Source organism: Salmo trutta, chromosome 31 (assembly GCF_901001165.1).
Source record: "Salmo trutta chromosome 31, fSalTru1.1, whole genome shotgun sequence".
In the NCBI taxonomy this organism is placed as follows: Eukaryota; Metazoa; Chordata; class Actinopteri; order Salmoniformes; family Salmonidae; genus Salmo; species Salmo trutta.
In genome coordinates this window covers 11,994,772-12,018,223 of record NC_042987.1, presented here as the reverse complement: position 1 = coordinate 12,018,223, position 23,452 = coordinate 11,994,772, and the positions used below count along the sequence as shown (strand labels likewise).

The 23,452-nt window shown below is 42.5% G+C and overlaps 1 protein-coding gene across 2 annotated transcripts; it reads left to right on the top strand.

Annotated features, from left to right (window-relative positions):
• Nucleotides 1-1,848: 1,848 nt before the first annotated feature.
• pter (phosphotriesterase related) lies at nt 1,849-18,447 on the top strand. Of its 2 annotated transcripts, XM_029725274.1 has the most exons (6): nt 1,849-1,958; nt 4,919-5,141; nt 12,152-12,383; nt 12,564-12,829; nt 13,929-14,069; nt 17,071-18,447. In XM_029725274.1, the coding sequence occupies exons 2-6, from the start codon at nt 4,942-4,944 to the stop codon at nt 17,279-17,281; spliced, it is 1,050 nt and encodes a 349-aa protein (XP_029581134.1). In that variant the 5' UTR covers nt 1,849-1,958; nt 4,919-4,941; the 3' UTR covers nt 17,282-18,447. The 2 variants fall into 2 exon arrangements, with proteins under 2 accessions (XP_029581134.1, XP_029581135.1); XM_029725275.1 differs by lacking the exons at nt 1,849-1,958; nt 4,919-5,141 and adding an exon at nt 12,053-12,059.
• Nucleotides 18,448-23,452: the final 5,005 nt, after the last annotated feature.

The following is a 23,452-nucleotide window of genomic DNA, read 5'->3' as shown; positions in this document are numbered from 1 at the left end:
TGAGCTGGAAAAGCTCTGGGTCCCAATTAAAGACAATAACTAGGGCAAAACATCGGTTTTTTAAATTGTCATAGCCTCTCTCTCTCTTTCTGTCCCACGTGACACTGTTGAGAGGTCATCCTCTTGCTTGCAGATGGAGAACAGCCGTAGTCTGTCATTCACTCAATCATTGGGAGAAATGGTTTACTTCACTCTGAACTCATTTCTCATAACAGAATGCTGGAGAACATAAAGTGCAAAAGATTCTGCTCAAACTTGCTCAGAGAGAGCACATACGTTGGCCCTAACTCAAACTGTAGCCTATATCAGGCTCTCTGCAATGATCTCACATGCTGTATGAGTTCTATATCCACTGGGCCAGTCACTGAGTGAGAATGATACACTGAGGTTACCTAATCAATCTGTCACTGTCAGTGAACCTGGTCAAGGAATGGGAGCTATACAAAGGAAATAGAAAATATGGAATTTAGAGAGAATAGAGGATGACAGAGAAAGATAGAGATGAACGAAGGGGATGTGATAACATGTCCAAATTACAATCAATCCTGTTATACCGTGCCTTCAGAAAGTGCATACCCCTTGACTTATTCCACATTTTGTTGTGTTAAAGCCTGAATTTAAAATAGATTAAATCTTTTTTTTTTTTTTTTACACACAATACTGTCACGACTTCCGCCGAAGTCGGTCCCTCTCCTTGTTCGGGCAGCGTTCGGCGCTCAACGTCACCGGTCTTCTAGCGATCGCCACTCCACCTTTCATTTTCCATTTGTTTTGTCTTGTTTTCCCGCACACCTGGTTCACATTCCCTCATCAGACTAAATGTATATTACCCTCTGTTTCCCCCACGACTTCCGCCGAAGTTGGTGCCTCTCCTTGTTCGGGCGGCGTTCCGCGGTCAACGTCACCGACTTTCTAGCCGCCACCGATCTACGTTTCATTGTCCATTTGTTTTGTCTTGATTGTACACACCTGGTTTCAATTACATTATTATTTATTCCCTATTTAACCCTCTGGTTCCCACATGGTTTTTGTGCGTGATTGTTCGTTGTTAAGTGTTCGCTATTTCTGTGAGCTGGAGTATTTTCCCTGCGTGGAATTGTTTTGTGGTTTATTCGAGTGAAGTACGTTGTTTTACTCAGTTCTGTGTCCTGCGCCTGACTCCGTCCTACCCACTGCACATTGACACTTGACAGCTAGGTTTGTTTGTTTTGTTTAATCCGGTTCATGTTACCGTGGTTGTGCTTTGTGCTGCCTCTCCTGTGCCTTTGGGCCAGGGTGTATATTAAAGTTCTACTGTTATCACCCATCTCTGCTCTCCTGCGCCTGACTTCCCGGCAACCAGTCACTCACCCGTTACAAATACCCAATAATGACAAATTAAAAACATGGCAGTTATACTGCACTCTAATTGCAGTTATGCTGCAGTGTACTGCAATCTTTTTCGTAAGGGAATTGCCATAACAAAGGAGTTGAATACTTACTGAATCATTTTTTATAATTTGTAAAAATTCCCCAAAACATAATTCCACTTTGACATTATGGGTTATTGTGCTTAGGCTAGTGACAAAAAATCTAAATGTAATCCATTTTAAATTAAGGATATAACACAACAAATATGGAAGAAGTCAATGGGTGTGAATACTTTCTGAAGGCACTGTAAATGGTGTGTAGCATTTTGCAAGAATACTCAGTTCTTCAAACACATGGTGGTAGGATATTCTTGAAGGCTATATTAATATGTCAATGACCGTATGAGTAATGTCATTTAGTCGCCTAATGTATTTACTCATTATGATGTACGATACATTCCGGCGGGTTACAGTAGCATACTTTGTATCAGTCAAATTCTCGCGATAGTTAAGACTGCCTAATCGCACGACTTGTTGCTTCCTGGGTCTTCCTCTCTTTTGCAAGTTAAGAAGAACGTTTGGACTACTGAATTGAAGCAAGATTTCCAGGTCTTATATAATTTTTGCTACATCGTAGTGTCATGAACAATGAATGTATATTTTTCACTAATGAACTGAATAGCTGTTGCATTTGCAGAAATCGCAGTTGCATGCTTCAGCCCGCTGTATTTACTAGGCTCAGTTACTACATTCAGTTGATTGCATGTTCAATAATTCGAGATCACAAGTGTGATACAAAATCTAAAACTAACGGTGCAAGAATGCATTATTTTTGTAAGAAAATAACACTAGGAACAATTCAATTATATTTATTCGCACCAGAGACTGCAGTAGACTAGTTAGCAGGACATGTGAGTTAAAATGGGGGCACTTGACCTCTTGTATACAACCATAGGTCTAAAGGGCTCTTCAGTGCAGGGTTGCCAGGTCTAGCTAAAATCTTGCCACAAGGTCTGAAAACTAGCCCAATATTTTTTCACATGAAAAGAGTTGCCACATTTATCAAATAAACATTTTTTCCATAATGTTATTGAGCGAATTAAGAACAAATATCGACGTCATATAACGACAGGCTAAGAAGCAAAATTTGGTTTTCCATCAAAATAATAATTATTGCGAGTTTAAGAATGTCGCAAGAGCATATAAATCACCCTTATTAAACTTGCCAGGTAATATTCCATCAATGGATGTCGATTTAACTTGTTTTGACTGCTATGATTAAGCAATACGGCCCAAGTGGGTGTGGTATATGGCCAATTTACCACAACTAAGAATTGTTCTTAGGACAATTTTTTTTGTCATTCCCGTGCTACATGGTCTGATATACCACGGCTTTCAACCTATCAGCATTCAGGGCTCAAACCATCCAGTTTATAATTATTAATAAATCCTGTTTACGCATGTGCATAACTATAGATAAATATGATAGGAAAGTTTGAATGATCTAAGTTGGACAGAGGATCTCAATCTCTGTTCAAGAAACACTGTCAATGGTGCCATTATTATGTGCCAGATGTTAAGACTACAAACCATTATAAAAACCCTCTTAGGCCTCGCTCCCCCTGTCTGAGATATCTACTGCAGCCCTCATCCTCCACATACAACACCCATTCTGTTAAAGTTCCCCACAAAGCACACACATCCCTGGGTTGCTCCTCTTTTCAGTTCGCTGCAGCTAGCGACTAGAACAAGCTGCAACAAACACTCAAACTGGACAGTTTTATCTCAGTCTCTTCATTCAAAGACTCAATCACGGACACTCTTACAGACAGTTGTGGCTACTTTGCGTGATGTATTGTTGTCTCTACCTTCTTGACCTTTGTGCTGTTGTCTGTGCCCAATAATGTTGGTACCATGTTTTGTGCTGCTACCATGTTGTGCTGCTGCCATGTTGTGTTGCTACAATGCTGTGTTGTCATGTGTTGCTGCCATGCTATGTTGTCTTAGGTCTCGCTTTATGTAATGTTGTGTTGTCTCTCTTGTCATGATGTGTGTGTCCTATATTTTTATTTTATTTATTTTTAATCCCCGACCCCGCAGGAGGCCTTTTGCCTTTTGGTAGGTCATCATTGTAAATGAGAATTTGTTCTAAACTGCCTAGTTAAATAACGGTTAAATAAAACATAAAAAATAGCCTATTTGCAAGATGTACTTGTCATTTCAATTGGGTAGGCTACTGACTAAAATCTGGGTTTATAATTTCAATTCAACTTTGCCATGGTTTGCTGAGCTAGATGCAGGTAGCCTATAGGCCCTGACAGGCCAACATGCCGAAGTCCACGATGAAACTGGCATTAAATGTGGAGGATGATACATTTACGATAGAGCTGTCACCATGATCACATTTGATCATTGCCAGCTCCAGGTAGGCTACACAAGTGGCACATTGATTTGCATTGACTCCAGTGATATCTTCATTTCAACATTTTTATTGTATCAAATGGTAGCCTACAATGGCAACCACATGAATAACATGTTTGATGGCCAACAGATGCAAATGTATCATTTTACACATTTTAATGTCAGTTTACCGTTTCAAATATCCACTCGCTCAGCGCTCCAGACCCTAGAACTGAGCATGAGTAAAAACCTTCGCTTGATACGGTTTCCCAAAGGAAACGTCGACATTAGAATGCAGTTTACTTTAAACCGCCTCTGAACGAATGTATCTAAAGAGCTCTAGATTTCCAATGCTTTGTCGACGCTATGTCAGTTTTAGCGCGTTAATATGTTTTATGGAAAAGGGGGTTGAAATAGGTGTCTCCGTAATGACCTACCAACAACTGGTTAAAAAGTTGTCACGATGTGCGCGCGTACTGCTCTGTCTCACCGCTCTCTCAACCAATCCCCTTAACGCACTCACCCCTCCGGCTGGCTCTTCCCCTCCTCAGTAACAGCCTGCTCACTGCCTGATAGTCAGCAACAGCAGGTCACAGCGAAATATAGATTTTTTTTTTAAAGAGAAATGCAGTGGCGGCCGCGGTGCAATTTAGAAGTAGCCCTGAAACTACGAACAATACATTTTCACCCGCGACATCGTTTTCAAAGTAGCCCAATTCTTACCGGAAAACCACAAACATGGCAACCCTGCTTGAGTGGGCACCTGTCTAGTCATATCTATTCATGTGAAAGACGTGTGTCCAGTAGCTTTCTATCTCTGTGTTTTCCTGCTGGTCTCAATCAAACCAGTAATCCATGGAACTATTCATCAACCAAATAGTTTTCCCTTTAAAAAAAGATTGCAGATTTGAAACTGCTGTAGAAGTGTAGTAACTGCAGTCGACTGTGGTATTTTGGATGCAGTAATTTCAGAATAACTGCAGTTAGTCTGCAAAATTACTGCAGTAAATGTTTTATTTTATTTTGGATGCAGTATTTGCAGCATAATGCAGTTATACTGCACTCTGTTTACCATCTTTTTTACTAAGGGATGTTTTTCCAGAACTGGAATAGCTCATAACTAATACGTTATGTGTAATGTAGTAATTATAAAATATTATATTCTGCAGGATTAAAACCCAGAGACCCAACCATGTCAGCACTGAGCGGTAAGGTCCAGACGGTGTTGGGTCCGATAGAACCCGACCAGCTGGGTAGAACCATGACCCACGAGCACCTGACCATGACCTTTGAGTGCTGCTACTTCTCTCCGGCCCCGGGGGACGAGACTGTGGCCCAGGCCCCCATCCAGATGAAGAATCTATTCTGGCTGAAGCAGAACCCTTACAGCAGGTAAACTCCCCTCCATATGTATTTTGACAGTGAAGGACATTTTTTATTTCATTTGGGTCTATACTCCAGCATTTTAGATTTGAGAGAGAATGTTTCATATTAGGTGACAGTACATAATGTCAGATTTTATTTGAGGGTATTTTCATACATATCTGTTTTACTGTTTAGATGCATAAAGTCCTTTAATTTCTAGTCTCCCCATTTGAAGAAGTCATCATTATTTGGACAAATTCACTTAGTTTAATAATGTAGTCAAAAGTTTAGTATTTGGTCCCATATTCCTTGCACAGAATGACTACATCAGGCTTGTGACTCTACAAACTTGTTGGATGCATTTGCGGTTTGTTATGGTTGTGTTTTGGATTATGTTTTTCCCAATAGGAACTGAATGATGAATAATGACGTCTGCCATTTGGGAGTCACTTTTATTGTAAGTAAGGATAGATGTTTCTGAACACTTCTACATCCATGTGGATGCTATCATGATTATGGATAGTCATGAATGATGAGTGAATAATGATGAGTAAGAAGGTTACAGAGGCACGAAGATCATACCACCCCTCAAAATGCTAATCTTGCCTGTTATTGATAATGGTGAGAGGTTAGCATGTTTTGTTGTAGCCTCTGAACGGCGTCTTACTCATTATTCATGATTTGTGAAAATATGGTGCCGAAGAACATGGCTGATATTTTACATTCTCCCAACCATATTTAATTTTTTTGCTTTTTGTGTACATAATGTTGCTGCTACCGTCTCTTATGACCGAAAATAACTTCTGGACATCAGAACAGAGATTACTCACCGCAGACTGGAAGAAAATGTTTCCTTTAACAAGTCCGACGAGAAGGATATCCTGCTTTCACTGGAACAGGTCCAGATCCATTCCTTTTGCGTGAAGAAAAGACGCCGGAAAAGGGGACGCAGATCGGGGATCCTTCTGAGAATCCGGAGGCGAGCGAGAACTCCCACTGCCTTCCATTCTTCTTGCTAAAGTGCAATCATTGGAAAATAAAATTGATGACCTACTATTAAGATTATCCTACCAACGGGACATTAAAAACTCTAACATCTTATGTTTCACCAAGACGTGGCTGAACGAAGATACCGACAACATAGAGCTAGCGGGATTTTCCATGCACTGGCAGAAGAGAGACGCTACCTCTGGTAAGACGAGGGGTGGGGGTGTGTCTTTTTGTCAATAACAGCTGGTGCTAATATTAAAGAAGTCTCGAGGTATTGCTCACCTGAGGTAGAGTACCTTATGATAAGCTGCAGACCACATTATCTACCAAGAGAGTTCTCATCTGTATTATTCGTAGCTGTCTATTTACCACCACGTAACGAAGCTGGCACTAAGACCACTCTCAACCAACTTTATAAGGCCATAAGCAAAGAAGAAAATGCTCACCCAGAAGCGGCGCTCCTAGTGGCCGGAGACTTTAATGCAGGCAAACTTAAATCAGTTTTACCAATTTTTTTACCAGCATGTCACAAGTGCAACCAGGGGGGAAAAAATCCTAGACCACCTTTACTCCACACACAGAGATGCATACAAAGCTCTCCCCCGCCCTCCATTTGGCAAATCTGACCATAATTCTATCCTCCTGATTCCTGCTTACAAGCAAATACTAAAGCAGGAAGTACCAGTGACTCGCTCAATACGGAATTGGTCAGATGACGCGGATGCTACACTACTGGACTGTTTTGCTAGCACAGACTGGAATATGTTCCGGGATTCACCCAATGGTATTGAGGAATACACCACCTCAGTCATCGGCTTCATCAATAAGTGCATCGAGGACGTCGTCCCCACAGTGACTGTACGTACATGTGTCAACCAGAAGCCATGGATTACAGGCAACATCCGCATCAAGCTAAAGGCTAGAGCTGCTTCTTTCAAGGAGCGGGAGACTAATCCGGACGCATATAAGAAATCCCGCTATGGCCTCAGACGGACTATCAAACAAGCAAAGCGTCAATACAGGATTAAGATTGAATCCTACTACACCGGCTCTGAAGCTTGTCGGATGTGGCAGTGCTTGAAAACTATTACGGTCTACAAAGGGAAACCCAGACGCAAGCTGCCCAGTGACGCGAGCCTACCAGACGAGCTAAATGCCTTTTTTATGCTCGCTTCGAGGCAAGCAACACTGAAGCATGCACGAGAGCACCAGCTGTTCTGCATGACTGTGTGATAACGCTCTCGGTAGCTGACGTGAACAAAACCTTTAAACAGGTCAACATTCACAAAGCCGCTGGGCCAGACGGATTACCAGGACGTGTACTCAAAGCATGCGCGGACCAACTGTCATGTCTTCACTGACATTTTCAACCTCTCCCTGACCGAGTCTGTAATATCTACATGTTTCAAGCAGACCACCATAGTCCCTGTGCCCAAGCGAAAGTAACCTGCCTAAATGATTACCGCCCCGTGGCACTCACGCCGGTAGCCATGAAGTGCTTTGAAAGGCTGGTCATGGCTCACGTCAACAGCATCCTCCCGGACACCCTAAACTCACTCCAATTTGCATACCTCCTCAACAGATCCACAGATGACGCAATCTCACTCCACACTGCCCTTTCTCACCTGGACAAAAGGAACACCTATGGGAGGATGCTGTTAATTGACTACAGCTCAGCGTTCAACACCATAGTGCCCACAGAGCTCATCACTAAGCTAAGGACCCTGGGACTAAACACCTCCCTCTGCAACTAGATCCTGGACTTCCTGACGGGCCGCCCCCAGGTGGTAAGAGTAGGCAACAATAGGTCTGCCACGCTGATCCTTAACACTGGGGCCCCTCAGTGGTGTGTATTTAGTCCCCTCCTGTATTCCCTGTTCACTCATGACTGCGTGGCCAAACACGACTCCAACACCATTATTAAGTTTGCTGACGACACAACAGTGGTAGGCCTGATTACCGACAACAATGAGACGGCCTATAGGGAGGTTAGAGACCTGGCAGTGTGGTGCCAGGACAACAACCTCTCCCTCAATGTGAGCAAGACAAAGGAGCTGATCGTGGACTACAGGAAAAGGCGGGCCGAACAGGCCCCCATTAACATAGACGGGGCTGTAGTGGAGCGGGTCGAGAGTTTCAAGTTCATTGGTGTCCACATCACCAACGAACTATCATGGTCCAAACACACCAAGACAGTCGTGAAGAGGGCACGGCAACACTTTTTCCCCTTCAGGAGATTGAAAAGATTTGGCATAGGTCCCCAGGTCCTCAAAAGATTCTACAGCTGCACCATCGAGAGCATCTTGAGTGGTTGCATCACCGCCTGGTATGGCCACTGCTCGGCATCTGACTGTAAGCCGCTACAGAGGGTAGTACGAACGGCCCAGTACATCGCTGGGGCCAAGCTTCCTGCCATCCAGGACCTATATAATAGGCGGTGTCAAAGGAAATCCCATAAAATTGTCAGAGACTCCAGTCACCCAGGATATAGACTGTTTTCTCTGCTACCGTACGGCAAGCGGTACCGGAGCACCAAGTCTAGGACCAAAAGCCTTCTCAACAGCTTCTCCCCCCAAGCCATTAGACTGCTGAACAATTCATAAAAATCGCCATAGGACAATTTACATTGACCCCCCCCCCCTTTTGAACACTGCTGCTACTCGCTGTTTGTTTGTTACCTATGCATAGTCACTTCGCCCCCACCTACATGTACAGATTACCTCAACTAGTCTGTACCCCTGCACACTGACTCGGTACTGGTGCCCCCTGTATATAGCCTCGTTATTCTTATTGTGTTACTTTTTATTTTAGCCTACTTGGTAAATATTTTTTTTCTTCTTGAACTGCACCGTTATTTAAGGGCTTGTAAGTAAGCGTTTCACGGTAAAGTCTACTCTTGTTGTATTCAGCGCATGTGGCAAATAAAGTTTGATTTGATTTTGATTTGATTCATTCATGATTTTTCTTAACCATGGCATTATCAGGATTAATTTAGAAGTGTTCAGAAACATCTCATCTTCTCATTTAGAAAGAAAATTACTCCAGTCATAGGGCTTTATAAACCAGTTTTATTTTTGCCTGATTCCGTTTTTTCCCAAATTCTGTTTTCTCCGTTGAGTTTTTCTAGGTTTACGTTCATCAGTTTTTCAGGTTTTCGATCTCAAAATCACACTTTTTTAAAGAGTAACTTTTACGAAGATAAAAAATAACATAATCGAAAACCAGATGTCTTCGTTATAGTGAAACAAGTCGATTCTGGTCTTCATTTTGACAGTTCGTTACAAAAGTGATAGATTTTGGTCCTTCAGTAGTAAATCTAGCTCTTTTTGCCCCTAGCGGTTCAACTCTACCATTGACATCATGATGTGTAGGCACCTTGAGAAGGTGCAACGTGCCTCTACGTCATCTCAAGGGAGGTGTTCGGTATGAAATACACTCCCTTCTAGATGTGCTGGGTGGTACCACCTCAGCCTTACTATAAAAGTAGGTGACAGCACGCCTTATTTGGCAATGGTCTTGGTAAGTATAGTGTGCCAATATATTTTGCATGATGCTTTCTTGACTAGACTACTAAAGTTACTCAAAATTCAAAAGGCAGTAAGGCACATTTCCTTAAATGACCAAATTCAACGTTTCATACACATTATGTGCTTTTCCAAAAAGAAAAGAAATGTAGGCTATGAGGATTATACTTTTATATTTGTAGCTACATCATCTTAACAAGAAGTAGATGGCAATGGTGGTCATGACAACTTGGCTCATAGTTCAATGGTTGTGAGTTATTTAAAAAAAATTCTTTAACCCTTATTTAACTAGGCAAGTCAGTTAAGAACAAATTCTGATTTACAATGACGGCCTAGGAACAGTGGGTTAACTGACTTGTTCAGGGGCAGAACGACAGATTTTTACCTTGTCAGCTCGGGGATTCGATCTAGCAACCTTTTGGTTATGGGCCCAATGCTCTAACCACTACCTGCCACCCTAATCCCACATGGGGCAGATATCTTTTTTTTCCTCTTCATTTTCATCCCCAGCCCACACACTTCTAATTCTGAAAACTGAAAGCATACCTTTGAGCATGGCTGGATTAAGAAATCATAGAAAAAAAGAAATCATAGGTACTTAGTTTAGTTTTTTTTATAGCTTTTTTAATACCACACAAATGACCAAAATGAGTGGCTACTCTGACTGACAAACTGAGATCAAGCTGGTCTTGAATTTTAAAAAAGAACAATAGCCCAGGCCAATGAAGCGACACACAGATTGTACAATATTAGGAGGAAATACACTACCGTTCAAAAGTTTGGGGTCATTTAGAAATGTCCTTGTTTTTGAAAGAAAAGCTCATTTTGTCCATTAAAATAACATCAACTTGATCAGAAATACAGTGTAGACATTGTTAATGTTGTAAATGACTATTGTAGCTGAAAGCGGCTGACTTTTAATGGAATATTTACATAGGCATACAGAGGCCCATTATCAGCAACCATCACTCCTGTGTTCCAATGGCACGTTGTGTTAGCTAATCCAAGTTTATCATTTTAAAAGGCTAATTGATCATTAGAAATCCCTTTTGCAATTATGTTAACACAGCTGAAAACTGTTGTCTGATTAAAGAAGCAATAAAACTGGCCTTCTTTAGACTAGTTGAGTATCTGGAGCATCAGCCTTTGTGGGTTCCATTACAGGCTCAAAATAGCAGAAACAAATAACTTTAGTCTAAAACTTGTCAGTCTATTTTTGTTCTGATAAATGAAAGCTATTCCATGCGAGAAATTGCTTAGAAACTGAAGATCTCGTACAACGCTGTGTACTACTTCCCTCACAGAACAGCACAAACTGGCTCTAACCAGAATAGAAAGAGGAGTGGGAGGCCCCGGTGCACAACTGAGCAAGAGGACAAGTACATTAGTGTCTAGTTTGAGAAACAGAAGCCTCACAAGTCCTCAACTGGCAGCTTCATTAAATATTGCCCACAAAACACCTGTCTCAACGTCAACAGTGAAGAGGCGACTCCAGGATGCTGGCCTTCTCGGCAGAGTTCCTCTGTCCAGTGTCTGTGTTCTTTTGCCCATCTTAATCTTTACTTTTTATTGGCCTGTCTGAGATATGGCTTTTTCTTTGCAACTCTGCCTAGAAGGCCAGCATCCTAGAGTCGCCTCTTCATTGTTGACGTTGAGACTGGTGTTTTGCGGGTTTCCAGCTACAATAGTCATTTACAACATTAACAATGTCTACACTATATTTCTGATCAATTTGATGTTATTTTAATGGACAAAAAATGTGCTTTTCTTTCAAAAACAAGGACATTTCTAAGTGACCCCCAAACTTTTGAACAGTAGTGCATTTACATTTATATATTCTTATTCCATTCCTTTACTTAGATTTGTGTGTATTAGGCAGTTGTTGTGGAATTGTTAGATATTACTTGTTAGATATTGCGGCACTGTCGGAACTAGAAGCACAAGCATTTCGCTACACTCACAATAACATCTGCTAACCATATGTATGTGACCAATAAAATTTGATTTGATATACACAGGAAACTGTTGAGCGTGAAAAAACGGGCAGCGTTGCAGTTTTTGACACAAACCGGTGCGCTTGGCACCTACTATCATACCTGTTCAAAGGCACTTAAGTCTTTTCTCTTGTCCATTCACCCTCTGAATGGCACACATACGCAATCCATGTCTCAAGGTTTGAAAATCCTTCTTTAACCTGTCTCCTCCCCTTCATCTACACTGATTGAAGTGGATTTAACAAGTGACATAAATAAGGGATCAGAGCTTTTACCTGGATTCACCTGGTCAGTCTGTCATGGATGGAGCAGGTGTTTTTTTTATGTTTTGTACGCTCAGTGTAGTCTAGCATCCTAACAGCAAGTAGTCTATATAGCCCGTACAGCAGGCAGATTTCTAGAACCATACAGCAGGTAGTCTAGCACCTTTACAGCAGGTAATCTAGAACCTGTACAGCAGGCAGTCTAGAACGTGATCAGGCTGAAGCCAATAGACAAATCTCTGTGTCCCTGTAACAATCTTCTTCAGCCATGAGAACCTGCTGCTGCTGCAGGAGACCAATGCTGTGCGGGAAGAGCTGCATGAGTACCGAAAGGCAGGAGGGGGAACCATCGTAGAAAACACTACCCAGGGTATCGCCCGGGATCTGCCCTGCCTCAAACAGCTGGCCAAGGAATCAGGCGTCCACATCATAGGAGGGGCGGGGTACTATGTGGATGCCACCCACTCTGAGGCCACTAGGAAGATGACCGTGGAGAAGGTGGGGGAGGTTTATGTTAGTTTGTGTCTGTGTGAAGGTATACTGGCCCATTTTGTAGAAGCCCTGTCTCAGTCAAATGTATCCAAGTGGCTTTGGTCAGCCACCTGAGGGAGCTATGGCCAGTTTGTGTCCATTGTCTGCCACTACTTCCCCTGACTAACACCCGACTTCTCTCTCCAGCTCACAGACATCATCATCAGTGAGGTTCTCCACGGGGCAGATGGGACCGAGATCCGCTGCGGTGTGATTGGAGAGATCGGCTGCAGCTGGCCAATCACGGACAGTGAGAAGAAAGTGCTGCAAGCCACTGCACACGCTCAGACCGAGCTGGGCTGCCCAGTCATCATCCACCCAGGACGGAACCCTGGTGCACCGGCTGAGATAGTCCGTCTCCTGCAGGAAGCTGGAGGTGACATCAGCAAGACCGTTATGTCACACCTGGATAGGTGAGAGCTTTCAGGACCCAGAGTGGACTGGAGGGGTGGCAGGAATTTTTTTCCTGGTCAGTCACATGGTCAGGAAAAAGTCAGAGCCTACATGGGTTTATAATATAGTATAAACAATTTTACTTAAAGCAAGCTTCTACAGCGCATTCGGAAAGTATTCAGACCCATTGACTTTTTCCACATTTTGTTACGTTACAAAGCAAAACAAAAGTATCACATTTTCATAAGTATTGAGATTCTTTACTCAGTTCTTTGTTGAAGCTGTGGCTTCCGTCTGGTCACTCTACCATAAAGGCCTGATTGGTGGAGTGTCCTTTTGGAAGGCTCTCCCATCTCCACAGAGGAACTCGGGAGCTCTGTCAGAGTGACCATCGGGTTCTTGGTCACCTCCCTGACCAAGGCCCTTCTCCCCTGATTGCTCTGTTTGGCTGGGAGGCTAGCTCTAGGAAGAGTCTTGGTGGTTCCAAACTTCTTCCATTTAAGACTGATGGAGGCACTGTGTTCTTGGGGAGCTTCAATGCTACAGAAATGTTTTGGTACCCTTCCCCAGATCTGTGCCTTGACACAATCCTGTCTCGGAGCTCTACGGACAATTCCTTGGATCTCATGGCTTGGTTTTTGCTCTGACATGCACTATCAACTGTGGGACCTTATATGGACGTGTGTGTCTTTCCAAATCATGTCAAATCAATTGAATTTATCACAGGTGGACTCTAATGAAATTGTAGAAACATCTCAAGGATGATCAATGGAAACAAGATGCACCTGAGGTCAATTTCAAGTCTCATAGCAAAGGGTCTGAATACTTCTAAGGTATTTCTGTTTTTCATGTTTTATACATTTCTAAACCTGTTTTCGCTTTGTCATTATGGGGTATTGTGTGTAGATCAGATTTTTTTTTTTAAGTATTTTTTTTTGTTGAGTAAGGCTGTAACAAAATGTGGAAAAAGTGAAGGAGTCTGAATACTTTCCGAATACACTGTAATTGTTCAGGAATGTGTTAAGGCGTATTGTGGAGAATTTTAATCTGCTGATGCCTCAAAGGTAGCTTCAGTGATGAGTGACTAAATTATTCATGTTTCTTTTCTCCCTAACACAGGACCATATTGGACAATGGAGAGCTGCTGGAGTTTGCAAAGATGGGGAGTTACCTGGAATACGACCTGTTTGGAATGGAGACGCTGAACTACGCCTATAACCTGGAGGTGGACATGCCCAGTGACAGCCAGAGAGTCAAGGCGTGAGTGCTCTTTGCTACCAAACTACCTACTACACAACTGCAGCTAAACTAGGTCAATTTGGTTGTCTGTATCTACTTCGTAATACTTTACCAAACGTAAAAAGTTAAATAACGCCCGTGGATCTCTTTTGATGTGTGTGCGTGCATCAAATCAAATTTTATTTGTCACATGCGCCGAATACAACAGGTATTTCACCTTACCGTGAAATGCTTACTTACAAGCCTTTAACCAACAATGCAGTTCAAGAAAGAGTTAAGAAAATATTTACCAAACTAAAGTAAAAAAAAAAAAAGTAACACAATAAAATAACAATAACGCGGCTATATACACAGGGTACCGGTACTGAGTCAATTTTCCAGGGGTACAGGTTAGTCGAGGTAATTTGTACATGTAGGTAGGGGTCTAGTGACTATGCATAGATAGTAAACAGTGAGTAGCAGCAGTGTAAAAACAAATTTTGGGGGGGGGTCAGGCAGGCAATCTAAATAGTCAGGGGTGCCATTTGATTAATTGTTCACCAGTCTTATGGCTTGGGGGTAGAAGCTGGACCTAGACTTGGCGCTCCGGTACTGCTTGCCATGCGGTAGCAGAGAGAACTTAGATGACTGGAGTCTTTGACATTTTTTTTTACTTTCCTCTGACACCGCCTAGTAAATAGGTCCTGGATGGCAGGAAGCTTGGCCCCAGTAATGTACTGGGCCGTTCGCACTACCCTCTGTAGCGATTTATGGTCAGATGCCGAGCAGTTGCCATACCAGGCGGTGATGCAACCGGTCAGGATGCTCTCGACGGTGCAGCTGTAGACATTTTTTAGGATCTGGGGACCATTGCCAAATCTTTTCAGTCTCCTGAGGGGGAAAAGGTGTTGTTGTGCCCTCTTCACAACTGTCTTGTGTTTGGACCATGATAGTTCTATGGTGATGTGAACACCAAGGAACTTGATACTCTCGACCCGCTCCACTACAGACCTGTTGATGTTAATTGGGGCCTGTTCGGACCACCTTTTCCTGTACTCCACGATCATCTCCTTTGTCTTGCTCACATTGAGGGAGAGGTTGTTGTCCTGGCGCTTTGACCTCCTCCCTATAGGCTGTCTCATCGTTGTCGGTAATCAGGCCTACCACGTTGGAGTCGTGTTTGGCCACGCAGTCTTGGGTGAACATGGAGTACAGGATCGGACTAAGCACTCACCCCTGAGGTGCCCCAGTGTTGAGGATGAGCGTGGCAGATATGTTGTTGCCTACTCTTACCACCTGGGGGTGGCCAGTCAGGAAGTCCAGGATCCAGTTGCAGAGGGAGGTGTTTAGTCCCAGGATCCTTAGCTTAGTGATGAGCTTTGTGGGCACTATGGTGTTGAACGCTGAGCTGTAATCAATTAACAGCGTTCTCACATAGGTGTTCCTTTTGTCCAGGTGGCAAAGGACAGAGTGGAGTGCGATTGAGGTTGCGTCATCTGTGGATTTGTTGGGGCGGTATGCGAATTGGAGTGGGTCTAGGGTATCTGGGATGATGCTGTTGATGTGAGCCATTTCAAAGCACTTCATGGCTACCGACGTGAGTGCTACTGGGCAGCTCGCGGCTGGGTTTCTCTTTGTAGTCTGTAATAGTTTATAAGTCCTGCCACATCCTACGAGCGTCAGAGCCAGTGTAGTAGGATTCAATCTTAATCCTGTATTGACGCTTTGCCTGTTTGATGGTTCGTTTGAGGGCATAGCGGGATTTCTTATAATTGTCCGAATTAGTGTCCCACTCCTTGAAAGTGGCAGCTCTAGCCTTTAGCTCGATGTGGATGTTGCCTGTAATCCATGGCTTCTGGTTGGGACATGTACGTACGGTCACTGTGGGGACGACGTCGTCGATGCACTTATTGATGGTATACTCCTCAATGCCATTGGATTAATCCCGGAACAGATTCCAGTCTGTGTTAGCAGAACAGTCCTGTAGTGTAGCATCCGTGTCATCTGACCACTTCCGTATTGAGCTAGTCACTGGTACTTCCTGCTTTAGTTTTTCCTTGTAAGCAGGAATTAGGAGGGTAGAATTATGGTCACTTTACAAGATGGAGGGCGAGGGAGAGCTTTGTATGCGTCTCTGTGTGGAGTAAAGGTGGTCCAGAGTTAATTATTATTTATTTTTTCCTCTGGTCGCACATGCTGGTGGAAATGAGGTAAAACTGATTTAACTTTGCCTGCATTAAAGTCCCCGGCCTCTAAGGAGCACCGCTTCTGGATGAGCATTTCCATGTTTGCTTATGGCCTTATACAGCTGGTTGAGTGCTGTCTTAGTGCCAGCATCGGTTTGTGGTGGTAAATAGACAGCTACGAATAATATAAATGAGAACTCTCTTGGTAGATAGTGTGGTCTACAGCTTATCATAAGGTACTCTACCTCAGGCGAGTAATACCTCGAGACTTCTTTAATATTAGACATCGCCCACCAGATGTTATTGACAAAAAGACACACACCTCTGCCCCTCGTCTTATCAGACATAGTTTCTCTGTCCTGCCGATGCATGGAAAATTCCGCTGCTCTATATTATCCGTGTTGCCGTTCAGCCACGTCTCGATTAAACAGAAGATATTACAAATCACTTGCCTACGAATTCTCCGAAGGCAGCCCGACCTTCGCCCCCTTTTTCTCCGTCTTTTCTTCACGCAAATGACAGTGATTTGGGCCCGTTCCCGAGAAAGCAGCATATCCTTCATGTCAGACTCATTAAAGAAAAACATCTTTGTCCATTTTGAGGTGAGTAATCGCTGTTCTGATGTCCAGAAGTTATTCTCAGTCATAAGAGACGGTAGCAGCAACATTATATACAAAATAAGTTACAAACAATGTGAAAAAACTAATGAAATAGCACAGTTGGTTAGGAGCCCGTAAAACGGCAGCCATCAACTCCAGCGCCATTAGACTCGTGTGTGTGTGTGTGTGTGTGTGTGTGTGTGTGTGTGTGTGTGTGTGTGCGCTCGCTCCTGTGCCTGTGTCTCCCACCCTCTCTAGCTTGGCGTTCCTGGTCCAGGAGGGATATGAGGACAACATTGTCATTGCCCACGACATCCACACCAAGAACCGTCTCACCAAGTACGGAGGGCACGGCTACTCACACATACTGAAGAACATCGTGCCCAAGATGCTGAGAAGAGGGATCAACCAGACCCAGGTGGACAAGATCCTCATAGACAACCCCAAACGCTGGCTCACATTCAAATGAAGGATCAGAATCAGATAGAAAGGCTGCTCCATAGGCCTTTATCCTTTGCAACAGCTACTGAACTCACAGTAAAAAAAAAAAAAAAAAGTTTTATTACTTGCAAATTACCAAATGCAATTGACGTCAGAAGTTGACACTTTATTCTTGCTACTTGTCTGTGATTTACTGAATTAAAGTGTGCTATTGAGAAGTAAACAAGGAAAAAACCTTGGATTGAACACTAACAACATTCTGATAGCTGAGTGAGGAGTAACGTTAAATCAAATATTTTTATTTGTCACACAATTACTAGCCATGACTGAATCAAAGCTTCAATTAATGTTTGTGATTAATAATTAATACTGTAAGCAAATAAATTAAACCATCCAGCTAGAAAATAAGTCGCAGACTAAATATAATTGTGGTGCCAATATACACAGAAACCGAATGTCATTTAACAACACAAAACAACAGTTTCTGCCCCAAACAAACTCAAGGACGTGGACTGCACATCGTCTGCACTTGGTACTCTACTCATAAATATGGTGCTCTCTGTTCTGACTAGTTTTATTGAAAGCCATAGGAGCTTTGTTTGTGGTAATAACATTTAACAAAGATTCTTTGTGAAAAGTAGTAACATTGTTCCCGTTCGATTTTTTTTTTTTTTTTTTTTGCTACTAAAAGATATTGGGGTACCAAAAGTTCTTTATTAGTATGCTCTGCACTCAAAGCTTGTTAGATGAGTTTTCGTGATGTCACACTGTGACTGGGTGGCTATAGAAGGGGATCTGGTTGGCTGGTAGGTTGTGATGTCACCCAATGGGTTCCTATGGGAGGGGGCTGGTTGGCTGGTAGGTCATCCTGAAGGACATGGTCTCTCCTTCTGAGAACAGGTGGCATCACAGAAGGACTTCACCACATGAGCAATGACATCACAGCAGACAATACATAACCATTATGTCACTTTAGGACAGTGTGATAGGATTTTAAAAGTTAGGGAGTAGGGAGTGTCTTTTTTTTCTTCCTGAAAAATCACCAAATCGAACATCATGGTAGCCTACCATTCAAAGGGAAATGTAACACAGGAATATTTTCTTACCATTTTTAATGCTCTGCTAAAATTAGAACTGACCTGTTGATTTTTACATGAATACTGTACCAAAGTCATTAAAATTGGTTTTGATTTATTTTCTCTAGTGGCATGTTTTTCTTACGTATAATGTATCGTTTCCATTTCAAATACTGGCTGTAGGCCTAATTCATCTTAGTGAAGTAGCACTTAATTCATTTCCCAGGAAAAGGTTGAATTGGACTGTGTATGAAGATAATGATGGCTCTTTTACACTAATGCAGTAGTCTGATAAAGCATTAGTAACAGATCAGCAATGCAGTAAGATGCAGACGGAAACACACCAAACATTACTTCATACAGTATAGATTTAATCACCTCTGAGTATTATTTCCTATTCTATAGACTTACAAGACCAATTGAAATGAATTGATTCGTTGACCCAATGTCAAAAGCCATGAACAGCAATGAAGCATTAACACCATTCCTGTTTAACCTGCATTAATATTGGCTTATACACATGAAACGTTCACTCATCACCTTCCTTGTTTCCACGTGTTCAACTTTCTTTATTGGACATTGCATAATTCTGAGATTTTTACTCGTAAAACTAAATGTCCATTGTAGTGTAAATTTAAAGGTTCACTTCTGTGTCAAGGTCCCCCAGTTTCTCTGTAACCACCTGTCTTCTAAACGACAGCGGGTTCACCAATCTAAACAAGAGACTATAGCAGATGAAGGGAATAGCCTAGCGTAGAATAGATGATCTGTTTATCGGCGTTGACTATGAAGCCGGAGAAGGTGCTGTACCTCTTGCCTTATCCCCGGTCCAGCTTGATGTAGATCTCATCGCCGGGCTCAAGATGCTGGACGACACTGTCGCTGGCAAAGTCGTAGTTCTGGTCGGCGTCTTGGGTGTAGGACTGGAACTTCTGCACCACTGACGGCTCCTCTCTGATTGATGCAACCCCTTTGGTACCTACATAAACTCACCTCATCAAATTGTATTGGTCACATGCTCTGAATACAACTGGTGTAGACCAGGCTTGCTTAAAAGCCCTTCCCAACGATGCAGAGTTTAAAAATCCTAATACAAATAGTAAAATAGTAACACAATGAGGAATAAATTAATATGCACAAGAATGGGGTACCTGTACCAGATCAATGTGCAGAGGTATGAGGTATTTGAGGTAGATATGTACATGAAGGCAGGGTAAAGTGACTAGGTATCAGGATAAATAATATAATAAAATAAAGAACAGAGTAGCACCAGCAAATGATGTATAAAAGTGTGTGTGTGTGTGTGTGTGTGTTGTGTCGGTAAAAGTGAGTGGGTGCATATGTAGCGTATGTGAATATGTGTGAGTGAGTGTGTATATGGTTTGTATGTATTTTCTAGTGAGTGTGTAGATGGTTTGTGTATATGGTTTGTATATATAGTCTAGTGAGTGTGTATATGGTGTGTATATATAGTCTAGTGAGTGTGTATATGGTCTGTATATATAGTCTAGTGAGTGTGTATATGGTTTGTATATGTAGTCTAGTGAGTGTGCGTAGGGTCAGTGCAAGATAGAGTCAGTGCAGATAGTTCAGGTACCATTAATTGACTATTTAGCAGTCTTATGGCTTAGGGGTAGAAGCTGTCTAGGAACCTTTTGGCCTGAGAGCCGATGCTCCGGTACCGTTTTCCGGATGGTAGCAAAGTGAATAGTAGTACATGGCTTGGGTGGCTGGAGTCTTTGGTCATTTTTCGGTCCTTTCTCTGACACCGCCTGATATAGAGGTCCTGGATAGCAGGGAGCTCGGCCCCATGATATACTGGGCTGTCTACACCACCCTCTGTAGCGCTTTGTGGTCAAGGGCGGTGCATTTTCAATACCAAGCAGTGATGCAGCCAGTCAAGATGCTCCCGATGGTGCAGCTTTAGAACTTTTTGAGGATCCAAGGGCTCATGACAAATATTTTCAGCCTCCTAAGGGTGTGCATTATGTGTGTGTAAAACTGTAGCCTTAAGTTGATGTTTTGAATCCTAATCAAAGTGGTTGCCAAGGTTGGTGACCACGTCATCAAATTTCAGCACTTCTGCTGTTTGTTCAGCCCGGCGGCCAACCTTCTCCTGAGTGGACGGTCTTCCAGTCTGCTTCTGGACTAAGTTTTGGTGGATGACAGGGATCGCTTGGTTCTGCCAGAGCACTTTAATGATTGGAAAAGTAGACAAAAAAATTATAAATTTGTGTGCATAATCTATGCACAGCAGGCTTTTCTAATGTTGTCCCGTTCTTGTCTTGAAAAGGTATTAATGAATTCAACTTTTACACGCAACAATATCTATTCTGTTTTTCCTCTCCGTGCTGGTATGGCTCAGTAACATTACATTGGAGCCTTTCTTTTGTATTCAACTAAAACTCACAATTAGTTCAATCTATAATTCCCTAGTAGCCTAATATTTTTTTAATTTTTTAATTTTTCTCCACAATTTCGTGATATCCAATTGCAATCTTGTCTCATCGCTGCAACACCCCAACAGGCTCGGGAGATTGAAGGTCGAGTCATGCGTCCTCCGAAACACGACCCTGCCAAACCGTGCTTCTTAACACCCGCCAGCTTAACCCGGAAGCCAGCTGCACCAATGTGTCGGAAGAAACACTGTTCAACTGAAAACCGAAGTCGGCCTGCAGGCGCCCGGCCAGCCACATAGAGTCGCTAGAGCGCGATGAACCATGCTACAATATCTTCAAAATGGTCACAGCGATTCCCTGTGCATGAGTGTTTGGAGAGAAGAGGGGAGGAGGGAGATATGGTGATAGCTCTGATATTAGATGCATGTTGAGGGAAAAGTACTCCAATTCAAATATTATGTAATCTCTTCCATCAAAAGGAGAGAGAGAGAGAGTTTTGCAAATTCATGAGAGAGAGAGAGAGATTTTTGCAATTTCATATTTGAACATCCACTAACAGAGGCATGCTGTTTGTAGAATGGCCTTTCTGGATGGCCACAGAGGACATGGGCAGTAAGTTTTCTTGGTACCTGGTCACACCTCAGCTCCCCCTGTGTCCAATTAATCACTGGAGAAAATCAATAAAGCCACAGAGGGATAGCATTAGGTGGGAGTTGGGTGTAGGGCATGTTTCCCCATACACATTAGCAGTGGCGATTTCAGAATGTAAATCTTGGTGGGGCAAACTCCCACATTTTTCGGGGATGCATGCCAGCAAATCCACAACACAACACTAAACATACATTAATTGCGCTATAAAGGTGACAAACGGTGCCCAGAAACTATTAGGGCCTACATAAAGCTGTCCCAACAACAGAGCTTTCTTTTCAGCACCATGGAGTGAATCCTTACTACCTGGCTGTCAGGGAAGCCTTGTCTGGCAGTGAAGCAGTTAATTTAGCCTCGTTTACTGCCTTTAAAAAAAACATAGCTGATATGGCTGACTTGCTTAAATAAATGTGGTTTCTACTGACAATTGAGATGTACTAGCTATCACATAAGGGGATGACGAGCGAATAAAAGGCAATCCGTAATTTTGATTAAGACAATAAATGAGCTAGGACGGACGTTGTCAGTAGTTCAGCACTTTTAAAATGTACAGCGACAGAATTCAGAACATGGGCCATTCTTACAGTATTCTCCCTATACACCAAGTCAGAACTGTAGGATAAATAAAGGGGGCAAATAAGCAGACAATGAAAGCTATTACAATATTTCATGATTACATTATAGGCTACATGTGCACCATCAAGTCAGAACAGTAGGCTAAGTTATGAGTGTGAAAGGGAACAAATATTTAGGATGAGACACATGGGCACAACAACTTACTACACAACATACACTTAGTATTACTTTCTTAGCTACAGTATACATAGCTCCCTGGAAAATTACATAATTATGGAACAGCATACAATACATTTTTGGACCATTGGGCTGTGCTCACTTGAATAGGAAGGTGGCACGACGATGCTTCTTGTGGGCAAATTTTGTCATGAAACTTTGTCATCAAAGTCTGGCATTCTCTGGATTTATGGTGCTTTCAAGTTAACTGGGAACCTGGAACTCGAATTATGACGTCAGTGAACTTCAGGTCAGAGCTCTAGAAAGAGGCGCGAGTTCCCGACTTTGAATTCCGAGTTGGAGGACCATTCAAAACGTATTTTCCCAGTTGTCTTGAACTCACTGAAGTCTAAGATTTCCCAGTTACGAGTTTCTAGTTGTTTTGAACGCAGCAGAAGTCATTCTGGATTGACAGCATGGCCAATATTCAACCTTTTATGGCCCAATTAATGTTTATCCTTTTAAGCATGGAAAAGAGACCCTTAAACCCAGACTTTGGACCACACATCCACTCCATGGAATAGCAGGCTAGTGATTGCTTTGCAACGCTTGCAGTTAGCCATTGATTCCTTCCAAAACACTCATTGTTCAATTTGCGATTTCCAACTGATTGTGTAATGTTTATGTCCAATGGCCGATGAGCACCGATATGTTTTAGATTATTTCTCTTCATATGACAAGGATTGAAAAGGACTTGGCAGTAGATTGTCGACTTGATTAATGATTATGACTGCTTTCTTGCTAGCAAAAATGTTGAAAGTATGATGTTGACATGATCAGTCCAGTCAAAGCTACAGTAGATATAACGTGATTTGACATTTTATCTCTAGTCAATTTTCTTGAATTTTCAAGCTCTACCCGTAGATTTTGCGGTTATGATGTAGTTTCCCCATAGGTGACGGAACAGTGAGCCAATCACGGTGCACCTAGAGAACATTAGCAACCCCTACGCTCCGTATTTTCCGCTGGCTGCCCCACCACCACAGAAATCAAATCAAATGTTATTTGTCACATGCACATATTTAGCAGATGTTATTGCAAGTGTAGCGAAATGCTTGTGTTCCTCACTCCAACAGTGCAGTAATGTCTAACAATTCACAACAATACACACAAATCTAAAAGTAAAATAATGGTATAAAGAAATATGTAAATATTAGGACAAGCAATGTTGGAGTGGCATTGACTAAAACACAGTAGAATAGAATACAGTATATACATATGAAATAAGTAAAGCAGTATGTAAACATTATTAAAGTGACCAGTGATTCAATGTCTAAGGTGCAG